Source organism: Nematocida major, assembly GCF_021653875.1.
Source record: "Nematocida major strain JUm2507 chromosome Unknown 2347, whole genome shotgun sequence".
Taxonomy (NCBI): domain Eukaryota; kingdom Fungi; phylum Microsporidia; genus Nematocida; species Nematocida major.
In genome coordinates this window covers 1-10,607 of record NW_025952913.1, presented here as the reverse complement: position 1 = coordinate 10,607, position 10,607 = coordinate 1, and the positions used below count along the sequence as shown (strand labels likewise).

General features: G+C 46.8%; 7 protein-coding genes across 7 annotated transcripts; 4 read left to right on the top strand and 3 right to left on the bottom strand.

Moving 5' to 3' along the window:
• Positions 1-70: 70 nt before the first annotated feature.
• NEMAJ01_2284 (small subunit ribosomal protein S3Ae) lies at positions 71-826 on the bottom strand (the record flags this gene model as incomplete). The annotated part of the gene is made up of 1 exon (XM_047916122.1): positions 71-826. The coding sequence occupies one exon, from the start codon at positions 824-826 to the stop codon at positions 71-73; it is 756 nt and encodes a 251-aa protein (XP_047772079.1).
• A 1,248-nt stretch (positions 827-2,074) lies between these two features.
• On the top strand, positions 2,075-2,818 carry NEMAJ01_2283 (phosphomannomutase; the record flags this gene model as incomplete). The annotated part of the gene is made up of 1 exon (XM_047916121.1): positions 2,075-2,818. One exon carries the CDS (start codon positions 2,075-2,077, stop codon positions 2,816-2,818), a length of 744 nt encoding a protein of 247 aa, XP_047772078.1.
• A 268-nt stretch (positions 2,819-3,086) lies between these two features.
• Positions 3,087-3,473, top strand: NEMAJ01_2282 (uncharacterized protein; the record flags this gene model as incomplete). The annotated part of the gene is made up of 1 exon (XM_047916120.1): positions 3,087-3,473. The coding sequence occupies one exon, from the start codon at positions 3,087-3,089 to the stop codon at positions 3,471-3,473; it is 387 nt and encodes a 128-aa protein (XP_047772077.1).
• A 558-nt stretch (positions 3,474-4,031) lies between these two features.
• Positions 4,032-4,214, top strand: NEMAJ01_2278 (uncharacterized protein; the record flags this gene model as incomplete). Its single annotated transcript, XM_047916116.1, has 1 exon — positions 4,032-4,214. The coding sequence occupies one exon, from the start codon at positions 4,032-4,034 to the stop codon at positions 4,212-4,214; it is 183 nt and encodes a 60-aa protein (XP_047772073.1).
• An 8-nt stretch (positions 4,215-4,222) lies between these two features.
• NEMAJ01_2281 (uncharacterized protein) lies at positions 4,223-6,172 on the top strand (the record flags this gene model as incomplete). The annotated part of the gene is made up of 1 exon (XM_047916119.1): positions 4,223-6,172. The coding sequence occupies one exon, from the start codon at positions 4,223-4,225 to the stop codon at positions 6,170-6,172; it is 1,950 nt and encodes a 649-aa protein (XP_047772076.1).
• An 870-nt stretch (positions 6,173-7,042) lies between these two features.
• Positions 7,043-8,875, bottom strand: NEMAJ01_2280 (uncharacterized protein; the record flags this gene model as incomplete). The annotated part of the gene is made up of 1 exon (XM_047916118.1): positions 7,043-8,875. The coding sequence occupies one exon, from the start codon at positions 8,873-8,875 to the stop codon at positions 7,043-7,045; it is 1,833 nt and encodes a 610-aa protein (XP_047772075.1).
• Positions 8,876-8,958: 83 nt separating this feature from the next.
• NEMAJ01_2279 (lysophospholipid hydrolase) lies at positions 8,959-10,607 on the bottom strand (the record flags this gene model as incomplete). Its single annotated transcript, XM_047916117.1, has 1 exon — positions 8,959-10,607. A coding segment is annotated over one exon (1,649 nt), but the record flags the coding sequence as incomplete, so codon positions are not given.

Here is a 10,607-nt window from a genome sequence, read left to right as displayed (position 1 = left end):
TTAGCACGCGAGTACTGCAGTGCTTTAACGGAGTATCCTCTTCTGTGCTGAATAAGTACGCGTGCCTTTATTATTCCTGGACCAGGTCTACTTCGACCTTTTTCCCGCGCTGTCTCGTTTCAAACGCTGACTCATCTGGCTTTGGTCTTCTGAGGACCTTTACCTTCTTGACGTGGCAGTTCTGGAGGGGGTATATCTTTATTCCCTCCTGCTCGATCCGTGCTCCAATGGACTCTGCCATGAGCTTCTTCATTGCGTCGTGGATTGATCCTGCTCCGAGTTCTTCTCTGACTATTTTGAAGACTATCTGTCGAATTGCCTTTACCTGGGAGAGTTTTGCGTAGCAGTTCTTCTTCGTGGACTTTGCCTTTCTCTTCGTGTTTGCGATTGTGAAGACTCTGAGGGTGTATCCGTCTGTTGTGTCTACTTTCACGCATGCCTCCATGAGAGTGTGCCACTTCTTTGGGATGCTCTTGATCTTATCGCTGGTGAGTTCCATACTGTGGAAGCTGCTGATTGCGTCTTTTCCTTGGACTCCGTCAACTACGAACTTGAACTTCCTGAAAGATTGTGCTGCTGATCCTGGGGCGAGATCTCCCTGGTTTACCTCGAAAGTTCTGCCTTTTATTGCATCTGGGGCGAAGTAGTTTCCCTGGCTTCTGTCTATTATGGTGACGCCTGCGTGCTTTATTCCGAATGTTGAGGGGAGTGCTAGGTTGTAGAACTCCTTCTTGCTCATTACGTCGGTTGCCTTCTTAGCGCGTATTTTCTTGCCTTTTGATCCGCTCATTACGCTGGACACTTTTGCCTTTCCCTTTGCAGCCATTACAAGGGCAAAAGAAAAAGACGAAATAAAACACGAAAAGAAAAAAGAAAAAAGAAAAAGCAGAAAGCCAGCACAAGAATGCCAAGATGATACCAAGATGATAGCATACTTATAACTTAGCAGTAGTCTAATAGCAATAGCAGTATAGTCAGTAATAGCAAGCCAGAAATAGTTAGTAATAGTCTAATAGTAAGTTAATAGATAGTTAGTAATAGTAAGCTAGAAATAGTTAGTAATCGTATAGTAATAGCAGCAAGTTAGTTAATAGCTAGTAAGTTAATAGTATAGCAATAATGCAATAGTAAGTTAGAAATAGATAGTAAGTTAATAGTATAGCAATAATCTAATAGTAAGTTAGTTAATAGTATAGTATAATACTACGTTAATAGATAGTAAGCTAGTAATGAGCATTTAATAGCAGCATAGTCAATAGTGTACCAGTAAGACCGTAGTTAGTAATGGAAGTACTCATGACCGTATTGTATATACAATTATATCCTGTTTTCTTTGGGTGGGCGCTTGTTTTTTAATTTCTTTGTCCTCTGCACTTTTAATTAGCACATTCTCACGGTGCTGGGGGAGTACTCAGGAGAGCCTTTTTTACTTAGCAAAATCCCACGGGAAAAAGGAAATTTTTGAGAGAAACAAAACAGAAAATCACCAGAAACATCTGCTATTTACACCCGGACAATATTCCCGTGTAGCTAGAATTACTAATTGCACAGTATTCACTTATTTAACTCTCTTACTATTACCATGCCAATAAGCATACATTACTGCAGTTAGCTATACTACTAAATATACTAGTCACATGTATTACTGCCACCAATAACCAACTATCTTACCATTGCTACACATTACTCACATACAATTGCTATACTATAATAACTACACATTACTATACTAACTATTCACTACTATACTAACAATCACTACTACACATTACTATACTAACTACCCATTACTAACTAATCACTGCTATCTTACCATTACTATACTAACTAATTACTACTATACTAACTATCCACTGCTATCTTGCCATACCAAATAACTATTCATTACTACCCATTACTCTACTATACTATACTAACTATTCATTACTATCTTACAACTCTAACTACTAAACATACTACCGCATGCTACTATTACTAATCCACGTATTGTGAGACACTGCCTCGTGCTTTCCTGGGCTTTCCTGTGAAACTGTCCTGAAACTTCCCGTATAAAATGTGCTTTCCTTTTTTTTCCATGCAAGAAACCATTTTTCTTTTCGACGTGGACGGAACACTCACGCCCTCCCGAGAGAAAGTCTCCAGGGAAATGCGGGAGTTTCTGCAGGAGGTACGCTCTCGTGTGAAGATAGGCTTCGTGGGAGGGTCTGATTTGGAGAAGCAAAAGGAGCAATTGGGCGATGATTGCACGGAACTTTTCGACTTCTGCTTCCCTGAGAACGGGCTTACCTTCATAAAAAATGGCAAAAAAATCAGTTCAGAATCGTACCTGAATTTTATCGGAGAGAAAACTCACGGGCGCCTGGTGAGGGAAGTTATGCGGGAGTTTAGCGCTCTCCCAGAAGAAGAAGTTCCGAAGATGCGGGGGAATTTCCTGGAGCTGAGGACTTCTATGGTGAACATCTCCCCTGTGGGAAGGACCTGCTCTCGCGAGGAGAGACGGGAGTTTAAGGCGCTGGACGAGAAGAACAAAACACGCGAGGGAATTGCAGGGAGGCTTCGGGAGAAGTTCCCAGGGCTCACGTTCTCGATTGGAGGAGAGATTTCGATCGACATCTTCCCTGTGGGATGGGATAAAACGTATTCAATTAGGCACTTGCACGAGGAGGGGATAAAACGCATTTACTTCTTCGGGGATATGACATCCCCCGGGGGAAATGACTTCGAGATATTCTCTGATGAGAGAGTGAATGGATGCACGGTGACTTCCCCTGAGGATACGATCCAGAAGGTGAAGGAGCTTCTTAAGACGTTGGAATAAAGGGAAGTTTTGGCAGGAGTTATTATACAGTGTGCTATAGGTCTATAACTTAGTGGGCGCGGCAGAATATGCCGTAGGAATTTCTGCGCACTGCAGCAGAAGTGCGACTTTTTATACACTCCCCAGCAAATATCAGCGCATATGATGGACTGCATACTAAATACCTATTGCACGCGGCCCAAAAAATACCAGAATTAAGATGGACTGCATACTAAATGTCATCGCATATGATAGACTGCCCAATAAATAATACACTTTTTTTTATTTTATGGGCCTTTTCCTTGTGCTTGTTTCGTGCTACGCCTCAGCCCACGCCTTCGCTGAGAGCATTTCCACAGACACGCCCGTTTTGCTCGTGGATTTGGAGTGCGAGTTCGCCCCCCGAAACAGTCCAAATATTTCAGTTGTTCACACCGATACAATCCCTGCGGAGTGTCTGGAGAGGGTTCTTGTTGTAAACAGGCTTCACTCGTATGCAGAGACTCCCGTTGATCTCCAGAAAAGGCTCAACTTCCTGCAGGGCCTTGTCTATAGGGGCAAGACCGTATACGCCCTAAGCGAGTACAGATACCGGGGAATGCAGAAGGACATTATGTTTGCGGAGTACGTGGAGAGAATGGTGGAAGCAGAAAATATTGTGCTATTTAGTGGGTAGTGTGCAGTAGTTAGCAGAATTTACTAGATGGAGTGCAGAAAGTGGCACTTAGTGGGCGGCATGGAATAAGCGGTGGGAGATGCTGGGCAGCGGGAATAAGTGGCAGATGGCGGCTGCATGGGAATTATAGTGCACTGTGCAATAAGTATTGAAAGTTACTGGGGACTCTGCATATATTGAGACTTATAGTGCGGTGCGCAGAAAGCAGTAGAGCAGCCTGTGCTCTTACTTGCTGCACACTATGTAATAAATGGCACTTAGTGCGCGCGGCACCATAAACATTGCAATGCCCAGGTATTTATGCCGCACTGCACATTAAGCAGCACTTTTTGCACACTGCCCACTAAATAAAATAAAAACCTGCTTCCTCCCACACCCAATAAATGCCGCCATTTCCTGCACTCCGCCCAATAAATACCCAAATTAAGCATAGACCACTTTCTGCACACCCCACAACAACTCCCCCCACTTAATGCAAACCACGCAATAACTCCACTTACGCCACACAGCTCAATAAGTGCAGCGCTCCCCTATTTATTCTTTATTTAATTTTATTTTATGCCAACTGAAGCTACTCTCACAAGAACCACGCACGTCCTGCGACTCAGGGGAGGCCTCCCAAGAAGGCGAGTTTCCTTCACGCAGGATACAATAGATAACGAGCACATGAACAGGAAGAAGTCCAAAGCCTGCTGCATTCATCACAGCAGAAGCGAGTGTAAATATGCGCAAAATGAGTAAAAAATTTTATGCAACTCTCAGTCGGAGACGTCTTTAAATCAAAGAACGAAGCGCAGAATGCCATAAGAATGTATGCAATAGACAACAGCTTCAACTTTGAGACGACAGATAGTACCCCGAAAAAGTACACAATTCAGTGCAAGGAAAGAAGAACCCACGGATGCGAAGCCGTCATAACTGCAGCTCTCCGGAAGAAAGATAACATGTTCGTGATAAAGAAGCTGAAAAACATCCACAATTGCCCCCAGCAGTCCACAGTAAACCTGCAATCTTCAAGCAGATACATCGCAGACGAGATCCGAGAGATGCAGGACATACAGGAGACAAGAATAGGCCAGATCATCAACAGAATATCGACGAGAAGAGGCATAAAAATAGGATACTACGCCGCCTGGAAGGCTAAAAAGAACGTTCTCAACGACGAAATAGACGAAGAACTCGCCCAGGAGGAGTGCCTTCTCTCCGTCGTAGATGAAAATAAACACATAAACCCAGACGACACAGCTGTGCTTATGAACATGAAGAGCGAAATAAAAAAGTGGAGAAATAAGAAGCCCGTAGAAGAGACAGGATGCATCAGGAAAGTGATTCGAGCAGTTGGACCCCTCGACACAGCAGGAGACAGACTCGATACACTTTTCTACGTTAATAACCTCTCCACGCACGTATATAAGTACAGCCGGCAGGTAGTGGAGTTGGTCGCATACGAGAGATATAATGAGCTCAGAGAACACGCAGGATACGCATATTTAGCCACAGGATACGATGCTTTCGATACTCCCTACGTTATAAGCATGTGCTACGTCCCAGAGTACTGCCCAAAGAAGGAGGGATGGATCGTATTCGTCAGAGAAGTCCTGAAGTTCATCGAGGCAGGAGTCCTCCTCATAAACTGGGAGGGATGCCACGCAACAATCCAGGAGATTGAAGGACTCATCAGAGAGAAGAACGGAGAACAGATAAAAGTCTCACCCTTCGATGAAATTGCATGGAGTGGACACTTTGACATCGAAGAGGCAATCAGGAGAGGAGCAGTAGAAGCCCCGGGAGAAGGACAGAAGGCAGGCGTTCGACTCTTCCTGAGGAGCAGATCTCTTTGCAGGGAAGTCTTTGCAACACATCCTTCCCCGAGTGCGATAGGTCTCGTTTGGTCGCTTTGTAATAGCCCAGACCTCGCAACTTTTCAGGTTTACTATAAGAAGGTGAAGGCCCTGAACGTACCCTCCCTTCTTTCCCTCCTCTCCTCACTCCCAACCCACCTTTGGGCGAAGTACCTCTGCATCTTCCCAACGTATAATAAGAATAACGCAATTCCCCAGGAGATAGACGGAGTTTTCAGTATGCTCACACTCTCCCCGATAGATGCACTCTGCATGGTTATTAAGATCATCACAGATAACGCCCTCAGGAAGAAGGAGGTCGTGGCACACGCAGAACTCAGCCTGAAGAAGCTCACGGATAGAGCTAGGTTTGGAGATAACGTAAACAGAGCAATCGACATAAATATGGCGAAGGCCCAGGAGTACGAAGTAGACGTCGGAAGATCCCCAGGAGAACTCTGCAGAAGCTCGTGGATAGACCCAAGGAAGCTCAGCGATGAGGAGGAGTACAGGCAGGGAATTGTCAACGCAGGAAACCTGAAATTCTACGTGGATCTGCGCCTGAGAGTCTGCTCCTGCATGAAGTTCCAGGAGATGAACTATCCGTGCTCACACGCTTGCGCCCTTATCACGAAGGGAGGAGGATGTGCGAATGCGTACGTAGATGAAATTTACTCCGTGGATGCGCTTATGCTCATGTATAAGCCGTATACGACGAGATGCATCGTATCAGAGCCTATTCGCGGGACGGAGGAGAGGCGGAGGAGTTCGCCCCCTGCACGGTGCACTGCGAGGAAGGGCCTGGGAGAGGCAGAGGACTTCGCAGAGGGAGATCACAAGGAGAATATGGTGAGATAGGGAACCTGAAAATATCAGGTGCACAGGAAGGGATAAATCTAGGAAATAAAGACGGAAGTTTCACAGTCTTGCAGAGAGTTCTGGCGCAGAGAGTTTGGCGTAGATGCAGGAAAGAGGAGTATCTTGCAGTTGGCGTGGGATGGTTTTGTGTGCTGAAGGCGTAGATAGTCGTTGATAGTCGTTGTTTGTGCGATGAATTGGAACTCCTACAAGGTCAGAGAAGGCGAGATCACGATAAAATGTTTTTGAGATGGAGGCGAAGAAGTTGAGATCATAGCGATCGCTCAATGCATATATACGCGAGAAAGTATAATTTCAGATGCAAAAATATAAGAAGAATATAAAATTAAGTCAATATAAACGAAAGCCATAATTCTGCAAAGGATAATAAATCTGTCGTAAATCCGTGTGTGTGTTGACTACTGCTTAAGAAAAGCCCGAATAAATAGTTAGCCTTTGGAGAATATTGAATGTTGTGATGTTCGGTGCTTATATCCTTCGCATTGCTTCTGTTTTTATCTCTTTAATGCCCACTAGTCAACTTCGTCTTTACATCGTATTGATTGCTTTCACGCCATGATCTAATTTTGTGGGAATTCCAATAATAGCCCGAATAACCCGAACTACTTGTCTTAGACAATAGTGCGAACATGGCCTGGATTTACGACAATATGCATATAAGCACTCCAATAAACAATAAAGACAGTGAATTTCACTAGCACATTACAACTGGAAGGGATGGGAAATTGGCAGAAGTACTGAGAGTATCTGGGAAAATTTCAAGGGAGTGCGACTAAATTCTCTTGTAGATCTGATCTTCTGGTTTTCTCTTTTATTTTCAGTTATTTTTTTCAGGTTCACTTATGGCAGTTAGTCAAGCCGGATTCTTGGGAGGAGAGCGCGTATTTGGACGTCCGTGTCTGCGTCCTGGCCGAGTGCCTGCTTTAGGAGGACTACGACTTCGCTTGTCAGACTCACGGGCATCTCCGAGAAGGTGCAAGCCCTTTTTTCGCGGCGTATCGCAGGAATCCCTGAAAAATTCACGAGATACGCCAGGAAAGCAGAAAAAACAGTTTTTTCAGGGGAGAACCTGAAAAGAAGAAGGGCCGTCTGTAGCCCGAATTCGTGCACTGCCACCCCCGGGGAGACAACTGCCGCATTCGCAAGGGCGTATAGCATGCTCTCGCACAGGGGAGAAGCCTCCACCGGAGAAATCCCCCGGGAAAGTGCACGCTCTGGAAGAGTTTTCGCGTATTCAAGCACCCAGCGGATGAGCTCAGGCGGACTCTCAAAGTCCCAGCGAGTGCAAAGAAGATTCTTCAGGATAGAGAGAAAAAGGCCTTTTTCCTGCACTCCCCCAGAAAAGCCCTCGAGAGAGTCCAAGTCCACGGCAGAGACGAAGTGCAGACTCACCCCAGGAGAAGCCTCAAAAACAAGAGAGCGAAGAAACTTCAGCACTGAGACCCTGCACGCCTCCAGGGAGAGATACTTCAGACTCTCTCCAAGGAGAGTTTTTACTGCTGTCTCCTTCCAGTGGGGACAGTGCATCACGAGATTCCCGAGGAGGAGAAAGTACTCGCTTGCAAAAGTCCGAGTTTCCCCGTAGGAAAAGGCTTCCTCCCGCGCGTGGAGAGTCTTTGCGACTTTTTCCAGGAAGTTCGTGATTTTGTACGTTGACAGACGAGATGCTGCCACCTCCGGAAGGCGTGCGAGAACCTTCAAAATTTCAGCGAAGGAAACCGTCTCTGCAGTGAAGACTTCACTCTCCAGGGCCTTTTCCATTCGGGAAAAAGCCTTTTCCACGTAGTCCGTCTCAGCTACAGCCCTCTTAAATCGGTCGGATGCAGGGAGGACTCTTCCCAGGAAGTAGTTTATGCGGAGGTAGTTTCCCCCGGGGGAAGTTTCAGCTGCGGAAATCTCTTCTGAGGCAATCCTGGAGAAAGTCCCGCTTTCTTCGAGGTACTCCCGCACTTCTGGGCTGTTCTCTGCTAGAAATCCCAGGGCAGGCAGGACGAGGGGCGATCTCTCGCACGCTAGAATTCGGGAGAGGGCTTTTCCCAGGTCAGAGAGCAGGAAATTGCTCGCTGTTTTCACCATTGCAGGGCCTAGATCCTTCAGCGGGGAAGAGTCTGTGCTTTTTCGGTACCATGCAACGTACCCTAGGAGCACGCATAAGTTCGTTCTGATGGGACCTGATGGAACTTCTTCCTGTGCGTGCCTGAGGAGATCAACGTCTATATACCTGCACAGTCCGGAGTTTACGAGTCGAATGAGAAGGAAAGTCGCTTTATACGGGGAGAGATGGTGCACTGCCTGGAGTCCCTCCACGAACTCCTGCGTCTGGAAGGCGCTGAGTGCCCCTGGGATCTTCAGGCAGAGGAGAATGCACGCTTGGAGGAGCTCGTTCACCCAAAGCGAGGAAAGTTCATCGTTCAGCTCCTGGATGAGTAGATGGGCGAATTCCGGGTCTATAGAAGAAGTGCACGTACTGTACGCCTTCAAAGCAACCATCCGCTGGGAGATCGGAACTGATCTTTTAAAAGCCACTGCAAAAAGTGCGCTCTGGAGGCGTCTGGAGGAGCAGGAAAAAAGGTCTTCGGAGGAAACATCTATGCTGCTCCACGTTTTGAGCGCCTCAGAAAGTGGCTTCAAAAGCGAAAGTGCGACTTTTCCATTCATTCCTGCATGCGCGAGTATTCTCATGCAAGTAAACAAACAAAAGAATAAAGTATCCAAAATATTTTCTGAAAGTACGCTTTTATCCGTGCTTCTCTGAGAACGCCCATTTATTTCCTTCCTGCAGGGTTTGTGTGCGCTGTCAGCTCTAAATACTCCCCGGTCTTCTTCCACTCTTCTATGACCTTTCTCCCGTACTGGTACCCGTGCGCGACTATTTCGTCAAATTGCCGGAAGTTCATCGTTTTGTACCCGGCCAGATCCGGCCTAATGTACTTTATCGAGAGGTCGGACTTAAGGGATCTCTCCTTGTGCATGCTCGTCAAATATGCAAGTCTGTACTGGATCTCAGTCATCGACATAAACTTCTTCGTCCCAAAGACCTTCTGGAACAAAATGTAGAAGCCATTTAGGCTGTCCCCGTACGCAGAGAACGTATTTTCGACTTCACTCCCCACATCAACGGCAATGATCTTACGGATCCCCATGGAGCGCATTGCATCTGCAGGGACGTTGTTCATATACCCCCCGTCAAGCAAAAACGAGCCTTTATCGCACAACGGGGGAAGATACCCGGAAAGACTCATGCTAGCACGAACGTATCTCCACAGGACGCCGTCCGTGTGCTTTACTTCCCTGAACTGCGATATATCCGTGGTTATGCAGTAGTATGGAAGCCACAAGTCCTCGATCCTTTTTCCCTTGAAAATGATCCGCAGTCCCCAGTTGAAGCCCTTCCCCGTGAACATCGAGCATATCGGGTACGTCAGATCCAAAATCACGCGCCAGACACTGCTTATAAGCTTAGAAAGACGCTTTGCCCGGCTGAAAACGTACTTATTACTTGTCGTTTCTGCATAAAGAGCCCCAACAAAAGCCCCCATGGACGTTCCCCCGACAGCATCGATGGGAATCCCTGCCTCCTCCAGTGCCTCAATGATTCCAATATGAGCAATTCCCCTGGCTCCTCCTCCCCCCAAAACGAGTCCTACATTCGTGCCCTTAAGCGTGCGTATGAATCTGTGCATGTCATTCAGCGGGAAGTACGGGATCCAGCTGCTGTCATTCCCCGTGAATTTGCAGTGCTTGCTTCTGGCGTACGTATTTGACTCCCTCGACTTTATAACGGACAAAGGCACATCTATAATCGGAAAAACAACATTATGTTTTTGTCCGTAGTATTTTCCGCTGGAGACTTTCATGTCGCTGTTTCTGTGCAGGACGAGCGTGTCGATTTTGCAAAATACATTTTTCCCAATTTCGAGAGAGCGATGATCCCCGTTTGTTACAACGTAAAACACGATCTCCGACAGAAATATCGGGTCTATTCGCCTTCTCTCCGAGCTCGGGGAGAAGTTGTGCAGGCACCTCCCAAAACTGCTTGATCTTTGGCACAGGGCATTCCTGCACTTGTGAACTTCCTTCTCGTTGCAGCTTTGGGCTAAGTCTTTCCCTCCTTCTGGGAGACTCTCTTCTGACTCCGTTTTTTCTGGGTCCAGGCACTTTCCCTCTGCGGAAGGACTTTCTCCTGCTTCTTCGCTCTCTGGCTTTGTCTGGGGCTCCTCCTGGGACGCGGGGGGACTTCCTGCAGGATTTCGCCCAAGTATCGGAATCAGGACGTACGCGTGCTCCCTCTGTATCTCTCTCAGGTAGTTCAAAAGCAGGATTTCGCATATCCTTGACTCGTGCGGGGCCTTGAAAGTGAACGTTTTTTCTATCTCCGCGGAGGAAAGGATGTAGCAGGAGTCGGTTTTCTGCA